We start from the raw sequence: 19,944 nt of genomic DNA on the forward strand, positions 1-19,944 counted from the left end.
TTTAGCTATTTAAATTTTTTAAATTATATATACGTAATTTTTTTTTATAAACCATTTGAAGTTCCAATTTTGATAAAATTCATTAAAATTGCTAAACCTTTCATATTATTTTGTAGTTCAAATTTTATACAATTTTTAATTTTTATTCCTTAGGCTTTAGAATTTAATGCAAGAATCCTCATAAGTAATTTTTAATGAAACCCAAAAATCTTAAAAAATATACAAGCACAGTTTTTTTTATAGATGTTTTAAGTTTAAATTTGGAAAAAATTAGATACTTAAACAAAAAATTATGATTTTTGTAATTTTAAAAATATTTGTGTAAGAATTTAAAATGTTTACTTATATTATACTTAAATATTATTATAATTAAAAAAAAAAAAATTAGAGTATTAATTATAAAGAATTTTTTATTGATTTCGTATGGCTGACTATATTATTAATATTAAAATAGATTACTGTGATAACAGAATCGATATATAATAAATAATAAAAATATATACATAGTTGTATTATCTGACAGACCGCCGTCTCCGCTCGATTTGTTTTCGTAACCATAGATTAATCATTGAATTCAAATTTAACACTTCCATTACAGAGACTTACTCAATGACGAGGTACTCTAGAAGTGGTTACCTACTTGCCCAGTTTATTAATTATTTCAAGTATATAATGCAAAAAATAAATTCTTTTTTAACAACATCTTGTCCATTTTATTAATTAAACAATTTTCATGATTATAACTTTTTATTTATTGATATTTTCTTAGTAGATAATCTAAGTTTTTATGATAAAATTAATTTGTTTATCTACATAAGTTTTTTTGCTACAATAAATAAAATTACACAATTCTATAAAATATTTATTTTAAACCTACCTTATTTTAAATATTATTTTAGATTAAAAAAATTGAATTTCAATTTTAAGACTTAGTTATTTTGATTGATTTAATTAAATAGGTACGTTTTCAATTATTTTTAAGGTCGATAAATGACAACTGCAGGTGAATAATTTATTATTTACATGGAACGTATTAAATTTATCTACTTATATATATATATACGAGTATATGTATGTATATATAGGTATATAATGGCTTAGAATTAAGTTCAAGTGTCGAATTATAAATTAATTTAGTAATTGGAATATTATCTACTCTCCAAATATTAAATATATAATTTATATGTAATTTAAATGTTTCTAGTTATTTGATAAATATTTTCCCCGTATTTTGCTTTATCATTTATATTTTAAATGATGTTATACTTTATTATATTCTAAAGTCTTTCTCTTTTATTCCCTGAGGCCTTTATAATTGCCACATTTTTACTGGGGTGTGAAATTAAAACTGTATACAGTTGTCATAGGTAACGTATTTTTTTTAACAATTTAATTTTTTTCTTTTAATATAAATATTCAAACCCTTGAGACCACTCTGCACATTTGCGTTTATATACATTTTCATAGATATGAATGAAATACTAAATTAAAAAAATTAATTAAATTAATTGGTATAGGTGACTCTGATACATAAAACGCTATAGTATGAAGAGTGATTCACTATTTCACTATCACGCTTACCCCCATCTTTTCATTTAGCAATTCCTTTATTAAAATTATGATATTTAGAATGTTTAGACATGCTGAAATCGTAGTTTAAAATTCTTTAGAGTTTTCTGTTCTATTTAAGGAGTATCCCGTCGTGATACAAATTTCTGTTTTATAATTGAGAACTCACTTTTTACTTTTAATTATTAATGATTTTTTTTTTTTTAATTTCTTTGTGCCTAATTCAAGTTTTGAACAAGTAGTTTAATTTATCATTCAATATTTGTATTATAATAATCTTTAATAGTAGTTTTATAAAAATAAAAAATAGATGTATTATCGGATCTAGTATTTTTTATACTCAAACCATATTTTTATAAATCATAAATATTGTAAATTAATATAAATCATTAAAATGTTCTTATTACCAAAGCCATTATAATAAATCTATTATCCTTAGTACATAAAATTAAATAACTTAAAATTTGGATTTTGATTGACAACATTTTCAGAAAAATTATCTGTTAAACAATTTTCTGTTTAAAAGATAGGGTAGATGCATTTTTGAATGTTCGGTGATCTTGTTACCTATAACAAATACAAATTCAGGCGTCAGTTATTATAATTAGATTTTTAAATAATCAATTTTATTTATAATTTGTTATATATAATATTCATTACTCATATTAATCTTATATGTGTAATGCATATCTTATTTATCATTAACGCACATATCGTGGGGAAAATGATAATTTCTTAGTGTCTACATAATTAATAAAGTACATTTAAGTATTACTCATACAAGTTTCATTCCGTATTCTTGTTTTTTAATTTTTAATTTTTCATTAAATTTTGTTTAACATTATAGATTACTTCAAATGTATTAATTATAACTGATGAGAAATCTTAAATTAAAACAGTTAGTTTTATTATAAACAATTTACTATGCTGTTGTTATTTAACTAATTAATTTGTATCTTATATTACTCTTGATAATCATAATTTTATTTTTAAGACGACTATTGACTATATGCATGATGCTATGATGCATTCATTTCTATAAGTACTCGTCGAATATAATAATGGTAACCTTGCGTTAATCAACAATGTAGGCCTGTCATGCAGATGTGGGTTTAGATAATTGAACCAACCGTTGATAAAAGAACTTAAGTTTTTTGTTTGTTATCTTTTATTTTTATTTTTAATGTCAATGACCCATTTGGAAAAAAAACTCTACACTATTACAAGTCTATAGCAGGTCGCTAAGTTTAATGAGCAACTAACGATATTCGCATGTGCAGTATGGTAATCCACTTTGGTTAATAACTCATAAGTCATAACCATCCCCAATTGGTCAATACTAATGTTCAAACCTTAAGTAATCAGACGAGGAAATGTTGTAGTAATTCTTTTGTAATGTATTACCTATTACCACTAAATAAATATAAGTATTTAAGAAATACCGTATTAAATTTCGTATTAAACTTCTATAAGTATCTGGGAAATTAATGAAATGTAGAGATAATATACATATTTTAAATATTACTTCTTATAAAATAATAATGTGCTGTATTTTAACAGTTTATAACCTATGACAGATTTTATAATTTATATTAATTATTCTTAGGACTAACTATTTAAAATAAATTTAATATGAGCTTTTTTTTAATGAAATTAGTATAATACGATTTTACTAACAACGTAAAATATAAACACATTTATGTATAAAAGGTACATTTATTTTTAAATTTTTTCAAAGAAACTGAATAGTTTAATTTTGTAATATAAATTAGTACAGCTTAAATGTCATGCAATTAAATAAAAATTGAAAATTCATAGGTGTTTACCATTTGTATTATTAACGGTGATAATTAAAAAAAAAAAAAAAACCATCTATAAAATAATGCGACAAACTTCTTATATATAAACAAAAAATTCTTAAACGATAGAATTAATTAATTTAACGAGGTTATCATTATTGGTGATGCCTCTTCAATATTCTATATAATTAAAGGACGCTTGATTTTCAAATCAACATAATTATACAATGTAAAAAAATCAATTAATGTTTTTGAGTTTTTATGGTAGTGAACAATGTATTTTTAAATAAAGATGGCAATTTAATCACATTTTCTAGAGGTCTTGACATGGTTTTAGAACTATTAACTAAGACCCGCCCAAATCTACCTATTACGTCAATGATAATCGTTAGACACCTGAAATATTTAACAATTCAACTATTCAAACACTGTTTTTTAATCACCATAAACTAGTCTTATGTTATTTAATTTTATCCTTGATTCATACTACTTTTAGGTATACGTATATTAGTTATATTAGTAAATATTTTAATTCATCATGACGTGTAAAGTATCTATGTTAGAGTAACTACAATAAGTGAAGATAACTAAAAAATTATAAAAAGAGAGTTATAATTTTATATGAGTTAATATTTTTTGGTGTATTTTAATTTATTTATTATTTTTTCTCTTATATTAGGTATTCATGACTTATTAAAAAATAGTATAATTTTAAAAATTGTTAATAAATAAAATAATATTAGTACCTTTAAATTTTCATTTTTATTTTTTGCTTTAAAAAATGTTTTTAACACGTATCATTGTTTATTTATAGTCATATCTAAACAGATTTCAATTTTACAATATACGAGTATTATATTGTAACATTATGTATAATAATTATTAAATAAGCAGAGTTTTAACTAACTAAAAATACATATGTATGCTATAGACTTATTTGATTTTTTAAATTTTATTTAGGTACTGTTATCACTTACTGTACTAGTTTGTATACCTATTCAGTCATACATAAACGGTCTTGATTTTTTAGTCAATTTAAAGACACTCTAAAAAAAATTAACCATAATTTATCAATCAAATACATTTTTATAAATTTATAAGAATTTATAATTTTAATATACTAAATTGACCATGTTTTAGAATTTTAAATTTAATAAGTAAAATAATAACGAAATTTTTTATAAACAATTTAATAATTTATTAATTATGACTCATTATTATAATATATTTAAAAATGGATGATTGACCCACATAATTCTAAACAGGTATGAAATACGTTTTATAGTATCACAACACAACACATTTTGTCTAACAAAAACAACTTATTGTAGTATGACAATTGACGACCTCTTAAAATTAAAAAGAGGATTATATTGTTACAAAAGATTTTGTATGACATTATATTATATTCTACTTATCATTTTTATTGCATTGTTAATGATAGTCATTTAATTTTATATTTATACATTTTTATATAGTATTATTGTACTTATCTAATTATCTTGACAAAAAAATCTATTTAGACATTTTAATTAAATTTTTACCCACTACATTACATATTTTGTGGTTAATAGGTACTATGCATTATTTATATCAATGCAATTAATCACTCAAAATAATATTTTAAAGTTCTTATAATTTTTATGTTTCACTCCCAGAAAAAGGTGAAATTAAGATATATATACGAGTATATACATCTTCGGTTAAGACAGAAAATGTTTGCCTCAAGCTGCACTTTTTATATGAACACATTTTCTTTAATAATTATTAATAAAATATTAAAATGTAATGTTATTATTTTTTAATCCTTTTTATGAACCAAACTTATTTTATAATCGGCATTAGATTTATACAGACTTAATTATTTCTATGTACTTTCTAATTTATGTATTAATTATTATTGTTATTATTCAATTGACATTTTGTAAATAAAAATTATGTTAATTTAATTTTTATTTAAATATTTAACAAACATTTAGTATATAGGTACACTTAATTTTTATTGTCATATTATTATATTTACATTAATATTTATAAAAAAGGGGAAAGGTGATTTGAAAAAAATAGTACCTACTCTACCTACTGGTGAATTAAAATTCTAAAAATTAAGTAAGCTAAATTTAACTAAAAATTACAATTTGAATAATTATAAGTATAAGATATAAAATAGATTGATCATTCATAAAAAATCATCCTGTAAACGTACCATTATGAAAACTAATGACGTATTAAGAATGATGAAGTCGCCTTTGGAGGCATTCTTTACTATTTTTGGAGTAGAAAAATATTTTTTCAATATTAAATTTAAAACTTAGTCTCTGGTGGGTAGTTGAATATAGTTGGTTCGCTAGAGAAGATGGTGTAACCTTACCTAATCTAACCTAATTAGATTGATTTTCGATAATTTTTTATAGATTAAATAAATTTTAAAGGTACCAAATCTATATATATTATATAGTTATTTATAGTATTTCTTAAACAACATTCTAATTATTCCCTAATATTATTTTAATTCTCAAACATTTCAATCTTATTCAATATTAGTTGTTTGTTATAAATGCAATTTATCTTTTTATATTTATTTAATATAATATCTAAATTGATAAAAAAATATAGTTTACTTATTTTACCTCAAAATTAAATTAAAAACAAATAACAACTAGTGTCACGTAAATGCAATCATAGTGACTGTCGTGTTATTGAATTAGCCTGGGTGGACTCTCTCTCCCTTTGACCTAGACTGAGGAAGCTTCCTGTGACGTCAACAGGCTACCCCACTTGTCTCGTTGGCATTTTTGCTTGTTGTACGGCCCAACGTGCCTTAGTTTAGCCAATGGAAGTACATGATATATTATATATAGACAACAAATCAACCGTGTATATTATTATTTATTTATAAGCGTAAAAATGAAGTACAAATAATTAAAATATATAACTTTTCGTGTATTTGTATATTTTAAAATAATAGGTATATGTTTCTAGAAATTATATTTTATTAAATTCTAATAAAGTTTTTTTTTTGATATATATAACTTAACAACGAGTACAGTTAACAGTTTGTATAATCAATTAAAGAAACGTTCAAGTTCTCGTTTGAATTTTTTAAAATTGAACCAGGAATATTTTTTTTATCTATTTATAAAATATAATTATATTCTGATTATAATAAATTCATCTGAATTATTTAACAATCACGGTACACATGAAGTTAAACTTAAATTTTCAAAATAACAATGCCTATTTTGATTCCATATTTCAGCAAACCATTTTTTTATACTCATTTAAATTTCATAACCATAAGATACTACGTATTTAGTTCCTGTTATAAAAAAAAAATGCAAATATTACAAAAAACAAACTGTTATATAAATGAAATTAAATATTTTGATAAATCGAAAATATTGTATTTATGATAAAATTTGAATTGGCTTTCATTAAATTAATTGAGATTTTAGAACTATTGTTGTTAATTCAAAATAACATAAAAAATAATATTACCTAATTATAGCAAATATAAAATATCCTTATAAATACCTATTGTCAAAATTGTTTTAATTTAAAAGTAATTCAACAGAGAATTATACGTAGGTTATCCGATAAATAACGTATGAAGTTATTTTCATTGTAAATAATGGATTATATTGGCAGAAAATTTCCAAAATTAATAATTTAGGTAACAAACGACATATTTGATGTGTGACTATTATAATTTAGTTTTCCATCAGCTACATAATCATATAACCATAGAAAATCAATATTTAAGTTGCCCAAAAGAAAAAGTCTATACCTTCGTCATTCTAGATTTTTTTTTTTTAAATTTTCAAATTGTTCTCTGACTGAAATTTATCGAAAAATAACCGAAATTTATAGTTTAAACATAATTTTTTATCAAAAAATATCAGTTTGGTATTAATTCAGATCTAAAGTGTTGAAAATGAAGGAAAAAGTAGTCGACCAATAAGTATATCTTCCACTAAAACCACTGAGTCGTTTGAAAAACAGCTACGATCGGATAGACGACTCAAAATTCAGGAAACGGCCACATAATTTGATCTTTAAAAGACCACTCGCTGTGCAATGCACAGTGTGCATAAAATAATTGTACATGAGAAATCAAATTTTCATAAGGTTAGTGCGCGTTGAGTTTCAAAAATACATACCTAACTTACATCATAAAAACAAACACATACAGATATCCCTAGAGCATTTGAATCGTGCTCATAATAACGAAAGCTTTCTCAAGCACCTCATTATAGGAGATAAGACATGAGCTCATTATTCTTCTCCTTGTAACAAACGAGACTTATGACCTAGAAGCATTCCAAATCATCAGTTCCGAAAAAAATCAAACGATTTTCTCAAAAAAAGTGATAGCTATTGTATTTTAGAATGCTTAGGGAATTTTATTGATTAATATTTTATAAAAAAATGAAACAATAAATGCTGACCGTTGTATTGAAACGTTAAAAAAAATTGTTTTAAAAAAAGAAGCAATTACATTGTGAAAAATTCATCAATTTGAATGGTGGCTATATAAAAAATAGAAAAATATGTATAATTCACAGTGTAGAAGTTTTAAAGTATTAAACTTATTTTTCATTATTCAGTATACTTTTTATCATATTTATCGGACGGCCTACGTATTTTCCATAAATAGACAAATCAATATTTCTAATGTTATGTATATTATATTATTTTATAACTGAATACTGGAATTATAAACTTATTAATAATAATAATCATCAGTTTAATGATTATAAATTATTTTTTATTAATTATTTTATTTAAGATAGATGATAAATGTTGGTAGCTCTATTGATTAGGTGAGTACTAGCTTAATTATCATATGTACATTACTTTAATAAAATTATAAGTATGTAATAAAATATTACTTTTAACATTTTCAACAATTTATACAAGTATAACTATGTTTTTACAGTTATTACTCTGTTTTTTTTTAATTAATAACACACATATTTACTTATAATATATAAATAATAAATTATTATTTGAATAAATAATTTTTTTCTTCGTAGTTAATGCGGTTAGACATGCAAAAACCTTTCGAATTAATTAATATTTTAACGAAATAAAAGTGCATTCTGCCTTATCGTGGATCGTAAAGTATGTTGTGTGTATTGATTCTATAGCTTATTATTAATTTATTTTACCATTTCTATTGGGAATATCTATCATATTGTCCATTGTGAGCTTAGTTAAAATATGTACACATTCTAATCTAACAAAAATATATTTCATTGAAATTGATTGTAAAATTAGCAGTGATTTGTAAGATTAATGTTTATTGCTTAAATATTTTGTTCACGACATTATTTTTAATGTTTTATTTTTTGAATACAGTACAATAAACAAATTAATAAAATAAGTGAATTTATCAGAAATTAAACTTAAGTTGTAAAAACTAACTATTTCGTGTGCTCATAAAATGTACCTAACTTAACCTACATATTTATATAAATATAACATATAATATGTATGATAAATAATAATAATTCAAATCATTTGTATTAATAAACGTATCAATTTGGGAGAAGTTTATGAATAGGTCATTTACATTTTAAGTACTTCATATGACCTATATATATATTTATATATAATTTAAAAAATGTTGATGTTAAATTGGCTACTTTTAATTAAAAAAATTGTATTTGTTGAAAAAAGGTTAATAATAATATGCATTGTTATTGTGATACAATTTTTACTTTATTTTGTATGACTGAATGGCCTTTTTAAGTTTTATTTTTATTCTTTGATAATTGCATTTAACAAAACATTGCATTTAATGTACCTATAAAAAAAAATGTATAAAGTTATATTATTCCCTTCGTTTACTGGTTTAAATTTAGTAATTATGAAAAAATAATTTATTATTATACGCATCTTTTAAAAAAAATTTAGAACTAGGCTAGTTAATTTTTATTTCTATTGATGTAACCTTTTTTATCATAAAGAGAGTGTTTAACAAACTGATAATCTCTTTAATGATATATACTCAACTCTTTGTAATAGTTGAATGGTCTGCCAATCACGTGTACCTTTGTACATTTATCAGTTTCCGTTGTAAAAATAACTGTCGAGATTATGTAACAAATTACGATAATAATTACTAATTATTAGCAGTAGCGTACTGGCCAGGTCTGCTAGTGTGCTGTAAGACACCAGGATTAGTCCGGACCCGCTAAATATTCTAAATTATTACTAGTAATTTAATTTTAAACACTAAACTATTTTAAACTACAACTATTGAACCAATATAAAAATAAGTAATAGAATAAATTCATGATCAAATACATTTTATAGTATAGACTTATATTATAAATTAGTCAAGTACCTATATATTTTATTTCTAAAAAACGTACGATTATATTATTTATTGTTTTTTCATGGAAAAAAATATCTTTGTAAATCAATACATAAAAATGCTAGGATAAAATGAGTTAGGGTAATTTATATTTCTGTCGAACACTTGGCTATACACCTTTGCTCCTGTTAATTATTGTAATTAAACACGTGCTAGATATTCATGATTTTTTTTTATTTAATATTTTAAAGATTCTAGTATAAATTTTTTAATTAGTATTCAATTTTTTTAGCATTAATATTTTGTTTATAAATTATTGTTTTATTGATTATATTATTAAAAACGTAATACAAACTATTAGAAGTATATTGTACTAGTACTTATACTGCATATTTAATTTTTTCCTAAAATAACAATTTAGTATCAAAAGAGCTATATAAATAATTCAACTAAAAATAATCGACTTGGGATAAGTAATAAAATATTTTTTAATCCTTACTCGTTAAGATATTACACATAAACAGAATATGAAATTAGTAAAAATTTAAACTTATAATAGTATATATATTATTTTATTGAATTAGATTTGTATTTGAAAATTAATTAACACTATATGCTTAAATTCTTAAAAAATTCTTAAATATTTTAAAATTTTTTATTCTAGAAGATATTCATTTTTTTAGAACGTGTTACAAACCACATATTTTGAATAATGTAGAAAGATTAGGCCTTTAGGACCATATAATCTATACTATACTAAAGACCGTGGTATGCATACTCTGAACCCGATTGTATTTGTATTATTGTATTATATAGACACATTATTTTATCTTTATTGTATTCACGCTTGACTGTACAATCTAATGTAAAGAATATTTTATGTATAATAATCACAATATCATATTTCTCAACACAAAATAACTCAATAATTTTTATTATTTATTATATAAGTTCTCACTAGTTATTTTCGCAAATATATAACAGTTATTTTACTTAGATAAATATTTATGTAGGATACTTAAAAAATGTAATAATATTTACGAATATAAAGAACCAAAAAAATAAGTATAATTGTAATTGGTATTAAAGTTTATTTGAATCATACATTAAAAATTAATAATTTTCTTAAATTATTTTAAAATTAAAATTGACTGAAATAGAACTATTCATTTTGATTTGATTATTTCTGTCAAAATTATAACTCTTAATGTCTATAAAAAAATATTGTGACTATAAGTTTATATATTTTTGATATTTTTATTTATTGTGGTAAAAACAACTTATAAGTATTTTTGTATATAGTTTTTAAGACTTTTTACTAACAAACAAAAATGTTATTACACATAAATTAAAAATAAACTAAAATAAATTTAAAATTTTGATAAATACTACAACTTGAAACAATTGAACTAAAATAATAAGTTGTAAAATATTCTTCTTTAAGCTCCACCAAATATAAGGTTGGATTCTATTTTCTACCAGTAACTTCCCTTGAAGGTTTGGGTATTTTTTCTACTATAAAATGTGCCATTCTTGTACCAATTAACTCTGCTCATAATCTAAAATTTTGAATCATTGATATATTTCTAATGGTATATTATAAAGTGTGTCTCAAAAAGAACGCCGGATTTAAAACTGCTATAGATAAAATTTATTTGTATAAAATAACAAAAAAAAACATTTAATTTTCTTCAAAAGAGATTGAGGTTTAAATATGAAAAATAATATCGGGCATTATATGCCTCCTACTAACCTTACACGTGATCATTCGGTCCCTGAAATTCTTCATCACCCGATCACATATTGTCCCATAAAGTTTATAGCACCCAGACCTACCCACCTTGATCTTGCGATTTGACATCGTGTGATTTTTTTCCTTTGGGAATACACTAAGTCACAAGTTTACCAAAACAAACCACGCAATTTTTTAGACCTTAAAGAAGAAATTGTTCTTTACGAATTTGATGGGGCAATATATGATTGGATGATGAATAATTTCATGGATCGAATGATCGAGTGATCGAGTGTAAAGCTAGTAGGTGGTCCATATGCCCGATATTATTTTTCATGTTTAAACCTCAACCTCTTTAAAAAAAAAAATTTGTTTTGTTTTAACATAAATAAATTTAATCCATAGCAGTTTTAAATCTGGCGTTTTTTTTTTTTGAGACACCTTATATTTATATTTTTTATTAGTAATAGGTTGGTTGAAATAATTTTTTCAAAAATGAATGGCATATAACTATGTACTATTATTAGCTTACAATTCAATATCGATGTACTGTGTAGAACAGCATGGAATGATGAGCTTGTTATTAATACCATATTAGTATATAATTAAAGAAATATTTTGAAAATATCACTATATAGTAAATAATAATAAACGTTATTTTTTGTTTGAATATCCAAATTTGTAAATATTTAAAAAAATTAAAAAGTTCTACAAATAAAAATTATAGATATGCATTATATATTTTTAGATTTCAACTAGGTATAATTTGTTACCAGAAACAACCCTTAAACTTATTTTTAAAACTGATTTTATTTGAAAATTTCCGTTATCTCCTGTTTTTGTTTTCAATTATTTTGAAAAGCACTATTTTTTGAATTTTTTTTTTAACTTTCTGAAGTACTAACTGTATTAAATTTGCTACTATAAATCGCACTCAAAGTTAAAAAAATCTGAGTATTTTTACTACTTTTGAAGTTGACGTTAAACACTAAACAACTCATCATTATGAAACCAATACATCATTCATCGCTCCATTTTGTAGATTCACATATATTAAATTCTCAATATAAGAAAACTATTCTTAAATAAGTTTTACTGTTTGTGTACCCGGTGGTTAAAATTTGTAAACGTTCATAAAATTCCCGTTTATTTTTATGTACTTACTAATTGATCTTTTAAAATTTAAATTATAACACTGAGTTCCGCAAAAATTTGAAAAAAAATATTATTCTTTCCATTTTTTCAATCTTAGGGCTATGAAGTAAGTAAATTATTTTAAGATATGGACTTATGGTTGAAAATGTTCGTTTTTTATGGTAATTTGATAATAGTGGTATTTGATAATAAATTGTATTATTAAGTTAGATGTTAAGTAGGTCACTGTATGAACGTGTTAAATTTGATTCAATGATATATCATTATATGCAAAAAACGATTATGTCCAACAATATGACTTGATATATTGTATATTTTTTGATATTTCTATTGAAGTAATTTATTTCATTATTAATACTATTGTATTAAGTTGTTAACTTTTACTGAAAACATTAATTATATTAATCATATACTTAATTAATGGTATGTGTAAACCACATATTATTATTACATTTTTAGCGGGTCTTACAGTGAGACAGTCTGAATAGATGCATGATATAAATAAGTAATAGCATAATATGTGCCTACAGCATATTTTTTAAATGTTATTGCATATAGTTAAATTCATAATATACATAAAATTTTTAAGTCTCAACAAATAATGTAAACGAATTATAACCAAACAATTCATCATTATTAATCGTTTATAAATATGAAAATTGAAGTATGTATAAAAATAAATTGTCTTTTAGATTTTTTGGTTTCTTTATAAAATAATCATGAACAACTTTTTATTAAATTTTCAAGTCATATAGCTATAAAAATTTAAAAATTTTATAGATTGTTAAACAAAAATAATTTTCACATTTTCGTAATTTTAACGTATTTTGTCAACATTTGAACTTCAATTGCTTATAAAAAAAAATATACCTATATATTTTTAAATTGAAAAATAATAACATAAAAGGAACATTACATCCTATAACATTTTCAAAATTTTTAAACTAGAAACAATTTTTTTATCATCGATATATTAAAAAATTTAAAATTTAATCACATATATTTAATAATACATTTTAAATACTGGTAAAAATTCTAAGTATCTACGGTTAATTGTTTTTGAGTTAAACCAAAGGAACTCAAAGAGTATTGGGTAAACAAATTGTGATACACATGCCTATTATCTTACTAACTAAATACACTCATAAACAATATTATAAAAATATACACTAAATAATGAAGGATTATTAGTATATTAAATATTTAGTAATTTTGAAAATTTTTTGTGTATTTTCGTATACTTTTTTAATTTTTAATTTGTGTTATCAACGTTTTAAAAATATTTATATCTATTTTTTTCTGAACATTAAAGATATAATATTATTAGTTAGCTGGTGTGTTAAGCTCTTGAAATATTATAGTATAAGTTAATATAAATTGTGAGTGAAATTAAATCATACTACTTAAATTTGTCATTATTATTAATAATGTATAAATTATTTGCATTGACAGAAATGGGGTCCATGTTCAGGAGTGAGGAAATGGCCTTATGTCAGCTTTTCATACAACCAGAAGCCGCTTACGCATCTGTGGCTACAATGGGCGAAGCAGGAGTTGTACAATTTCGAGACGTAAGTAATACAAGTTTGATAAATAACAACTACAGACATTTTGAATAATGATTAAACATTTTTTCACTTATACTAGTTCATGATACTATATTTTTTTACTTCACTCTTTAACTACAAAGTTTAAAAAATATATAATGGAATAAATACATTATATAAATTGGTTAAAGATTTTACCAATTACTCTGACTTTGGCCAACGATTTTTAATGCAATATTGCCAAATTTTCATAACCATGCATTTTATTAAGTTTACTTAGTTTTAAATTATATACATAATTAAATATATATAAAGAAATAAAACTTTTATACGTTGTTAACAAGTCTATTTTGACTATTAAAAGTGTATTGTGTTTCGATTTTAATTAATTGTTTTTGTTATAATATTAAAAAGTTTTATTTTAAATTTGATCTAGAGATGAAATACTTTTAAAATATTTTTTAATTATAAAAAAAATAAAAGTATATATTCTCTCATTTAATGATTTAGATAATTGATAGAAGCGTAAACCACAACAGTTATTGTGTACAACACGAAGGAATAGAATAAGATTCGTTTCTAAAATACGTTAGCTTAACCTATTTTTTTAACTAACTTTCCCACATTTGACAAATAATATTGGAACTTAAAATAAATCTAGAATTAGCAAACGACAACATTACTCAGAACGTCATGAGTACTTGACTGATTTTTAGTAGTTAAATCTAGAGAGACTGTTCTGTTTAATTTAGCCTAGAATATAGGAGTATATATGTCTTATATTTATTATTTTGTTTAACATTATTTTATACAAAAGAATATCTCACAATTATTTATGATATACTTTCCAGTCTAATCGTGGACTTCTGCTCATGCATACAGATAATAGAGATTGTATTATTTTACTAAAAATGGTTGCATCTACGTATATTAAACATCTTATTTAATAAATAATGCATATTTCTATAGTCTCCGTATAACCTGTTTGTATAATTACCCAAAACATCATTGACATCTGATATAATTTGACATTTCTATCAATATTTAGTATTCGATATTTCAATCGATTTATAATTATTAATAATTATTAAATCGGGGTATTTTACCACACTTATTAAATGCCTAGTTAAACTCGTTAAATTGGACATAATTTACTATCTTTAATTCATTGAACTTTTTTTTAGCTTCTAGTATAAAACATGATAGCTCAATAAAACTAAATAGACTCATTGAACTTAGTAGTTGTAAATAGTTTATGTCCTATCTTAGATGATTCAATATATTTGAAGAATATTATGATATACGTAAATGTTTTCAAGAAAAATGTATACAGTGGAACCTCGATAACTCGAACTTCTATAAGTCGAATTTTCGATAACTCGAATCAAAAAATTCGAGTTATTGAGGTTCCACTGTATTACTAAACAGTGATAAATATTGATATACTGAAATGAAACATTAATTAATATTTAAACATATTTTATTATATAAACAATTATTAAATAATTTTAATTACATATCACTATTTATGTTGTTTAATATAATAAATAAATGTAATTAATAATATTACACATTTTTAAGATTAATAAATACATTTTTGAAGTTCTTAAATATTTTAAATTGTATTTTACGATAATATACGACTCATTTCATATGTAACTTGAATATATTATGAGTAATATTAATTAAAATGTAATTAATAGCAATTTCGTAAAATTAAATAAATTATTTGGGCTTTATATTTTTAAAGATTTTTTACTATATTTTTATATTATATTATAATAATTTGATTCTGTATGAAGTAAAAATATTAATATTATGAACTATTTTTTAACCATGTCAATTGTCGTGAGGCTTGGTAAATTAAACCAGTCAAAATGTTAATTAAATTTTATAAAAAATAATGAACAAATTTAAATATAATTATTTTTAATAAATTGTTTTTTATTCTATGCATTTTATATTATTTAATTGAAAAATTTAGTTTAGTAATATATTAGTAACTTAATAAAGCATTAAATATGATAAAAATAACTTTGGATTTAAATTCAAATTTTAAATATATTTTTAATATAAAAAAACATCTTTCGTCTATAGTTATTTTAGCTAATTAATCTTATATCCATAGCTAAAACAACTTTAAATTGCATTCATTAATGTAAAAACGTTATTTTTATTATTGGAAATAATAAATCTCACCTTAATCTTTCTTTTGAATGATTATAAAAAAAAAACCTGACTAAATGATTTTTTTTAGGTACTACTTACGAGTTTCTACATTTGTATTGAATGTTTTATTGATTGCTTAAGCATATACTTAAATGTACCTTTTTATTTTTTTTAAGTTCCTTATATCATTAACAGACAACCTCAGTGTTTTACTTATGTTTTAGCATTAATAAATATTTATCTTCCATTTGGCTTGTAATCAATTTGACATCATATAACAAACATTTACGTATTTTTTAATGTTTATCTCTTTTTCTTAAGTTTACTTTAAACTGTAGATAGTTACAATTATTTTTTTTGTTCTTAAAGAGACTATCTAATGGTGTTTACTATATTGTACACATTAGTTCATTTTCAAGGACTTTTTTGCATATAATATTATGGTTTATTTTTTATGTCATCACATGAAAAAAAAAAAATGTCTTATAGTGCTTTACTTACTATATTCGTATGTTTAGGTTATAAATATACCTTCTAAAGTTGATTATTATTTAAACCGATTAGGAAAAAAATTATATTTATGTGACATTTATTTAAAGCTTGTAAGTATATGTTTAATATACACTAAAAATTATTCGCAAAAGTGTGATATGTATAATATAATTTATTATAATATTATATCATAAAATACCTTCTACATTTATTATAAATTTCAAAATATATATTTAATGTATTAATTTTGGATTCAATGCTCGATTATAGTGATCGAAGAAGTGAACATTTTATATTTTTCGAATATTATTCACAATCGCTATAATAACAGTTTGCAAGGAACTTTATATTACCTACTTATGAAAAAAAAATTTAATCGACATAAATCGAAAAAAAATTGAACACTTTAAATTATAAACCTATAAAAGACTAAAAAAATTCAAAATATTTTTAAAACAATATCATTAACAAAAAAAATCCAGAACATTATTAATTAATTCATATTCCGAGATTATATAATAACATTTACCCAAAAAATTATCCATGAAGTCAAAATAAATCGTTTGTAAACGGTTCTGTTGCTCTTCGGCAAGCTTATAAAAAAATTTTGAGAGGAAAAGTAAAATCAGTAATCTGAATGGAATCAAATTTTGAGCTTATGGGCGGAGTAAGGAGTACTTAAAACATAGAACCACTAAGATACTTGTAATCCAAAGTATTTAAAAATCAATATTCAAAATTTTAGAATTCACCTAATCACCGGTAAAATATAGATAACAATTATTGGTTCACATCGATGACAAGTACTAGTGACCAGGACTGGATTAAGGGAAGAGCTAAGTAGGCTAAAGTCCAGGAGCACCATAAATTTGAGGCTCCATAATTTTATGATATTTAAATTAGGATATAGGAAAAATATTTTATTTACTTTAATATTATATTTAACTTTACTTCGACATTTAAAAAAAAAAAATTTACTAACTAATAATAGATGTACTTGCATTTATTGACAATGAACGGTGTCTAAGAATCTAGACAAAATAGGTTTTTATGCCGTCTGTGATCAGTGTTCACCGTTGATTGTAATAATATAGTAAAGTATTTCTAAAATATATCTACATGTGGGTCTGGATTTATACGTCAAAATGTTGTAGTTCTTCGCATTTATCTTGTTTTTATGATTACAAAGTACAAACAACAGTAGTAAAAAATTATTTTCTAATTTAAAGCACATAAAAAATAGATTTCATACTTCTATGGATGGAGATAGGCTCATTCAACTTGCAATAATGAGCTTTGAGGTTGATATTTTAAGAAAACTTGATTTTCAAAACTTTATTAATAAGTTTGTAAAAATAAAATTAAGAAAAGTTCCAAGCATTTAATTTTAATTACCTGACATTATTATTTATTATTATTCTTTATTTAATTACTTACACTTAATATTATGATGATATTACTGATACTAGTTATACTCGATTTGATTAATTTTATAATTATTTATTATTAAATAAGTAATTAATTGTTACTACTACTAAATTACTAAATATGATAACAAATGTTATTTAATAAGTAAAAAAATATATTTCCTTGTTTATGCATAAGAGGGGCCCCCGCCCCCCACAATACATTCCGCTCAGCAGCCACCACATACTTAAATCCACTCCTGCTGGTGACCATAGAAAAGTCCCAGCCATCAGTATATTTAATGTCAGCGGGTGGTTTGGCCAACTTAAAAATACTATAAAAAACTTGGTAGATCCTAGCTGAAATTTACGTTTTATTATAAGAGATTAAAAAATTTTATTATGACAAAATAACGTTTTAAAATATCATTAAAAACATATTTTCTAAATCTTTGGTTTAATGTGATATTTATATTATAGGTATAATTATAAAGCACTATTTTAATGTTGTTTTAAGATCAAAAACTAAACAATATTGATCATAATTATTAATAATCTACCATAAAAACATAAAATGTTCTCACTTTTAAAGACAATCATAATACGTTAATATATATGTTTATTAATTATCCCAAGGTCAAAATGTATTAATAATATTATGTGAAACCATAACTATGTTATAATGAATTTTTAATATGATATAAAAACACCTATTGTTTATTCTTTTAATACTAAATTAAGTAAATTATACATAGTATTTAATATTTGCTTTGGTATGTAATAATAATACAATAGATCTAAAAAAAATAGATGATTCAGTATTTCAAAGACTCGTAGTTGTTTACTTTTACATTTAAGTACAAATTATCCTAAATAAGTAATGCACACCGAACACACCCATATAACTTAAACAATGATTAATTTAAATTTTCGACAATACTTTAAAATTTGTTATCGTCTTTTTTCTGTACTATATGTAAAAATATGTTTTAACGTTAATATACCTCAAACTAAAAACTCAGGTGTTTTGTTTTATAAGTATTTTTATTGTCCAAGTAATTGTATTACATATATTTAAGTATTTTATCAGAAATAAATGATAAATTATCTTATTTTACAGTTAAATAGCGAAATGAACGTCTTCCAGCGAAAATTTGTCAGCGAAGTACGACGTTGTGATGAACTAGAACGTAAATTACGCTATATTCAAGCTGAAGTACACAAAGACCACGTGCATGTCCCTGTACCCGAAAATGGCGTTTTCCCATTCGCTCCTAATCCCAGGGAAATTATTAACCTAGAGGTTAATATATTTTTAATTGTTATACATAATTCTATATAACATAAATATTTTTTTTTATTTTAGTCACAATTAGAACGCACAGAGAGCGAAATTTTAGAGCTTAGCCATAATGCCGTTAATCTTAAGTCTAACTACCTTGAGCTCACCGAACTTAGACATGTTCTTGAAAAAACACATGCATTTTTTGAAGAGGTAACTATATTATAATATTAAATTTAATAGAATTATATTAAAAAATATATATATGCATTTATGCATATTATAAACTGACTTTTAGAAACCAAAGCCAATTCAACCTAATCATCATAAATAATAAATATTAATATTAATATTATTATTATTATATTTTTTTTTTTGTTATTGGAATAATTATTTTTATATTTTTCTTTATTGTTTATTTTATTTGATTTTAACTAGTGTATAATAAGATAAATTGAAAATACATATTAG

The 19,944-nt window shown here is 22.5% G+C and overlaps 1 protein-coding gene across 4 annotated transcripts in view; it reads left to right on the forward strand.

The window, feature by feature from the left end:
- LOC112593077 (V-type proton ATPase 116 kDa subunit a) overlaps positions 1-19,944 on the forward strand; it is a 41,859-nt gene that overhangs the window by 6,973 nt on the left and 14,942 nt on the right. For 3 of the 4 annotated variants that reach the window (XM_025337326.1, XM_025337328.1, XM_025337329.1), the window contains 3 exons: positions 14,030-14,148; positions 19,312-19,494; positions 19,558-19,686. In XM_025337326.1, the coding sequence (XP_025193111.1) occupies positions 14,032-14,148; positions 19,312-19,494; positions 19,558-19,686 (429 nt within the window). In that variant the 5' untranslated portion in view covers positions 14,030-14,031. Of the gene's footprint in view, positions 1-14,029; positions 14,149-19,311; positions 19,495-19,557; positions 19,687-19,944 lie in introns of those variants that run through there. The other variant, XM_025337327.1, reaches the window with a different exon arrangement.

The sequence above is a fragment of the Melanaphis sacchari genome, unplaced genomic scaffold (assembly GCF_002803265.2).
Source record: "Melanaphis sacchari strain LSU unplaced genomic scaffold, SCAv2.0 Contig1_pilon_pilon, whole genome shotgun sequence".
In the NCBI taxonomy this organism is placed as follows: Eukaryota; Metazoa; Arthropoda; class Insecta; order Hemiptera; family Aphididae; genus Melanaphis; species Melanaphis sacchari.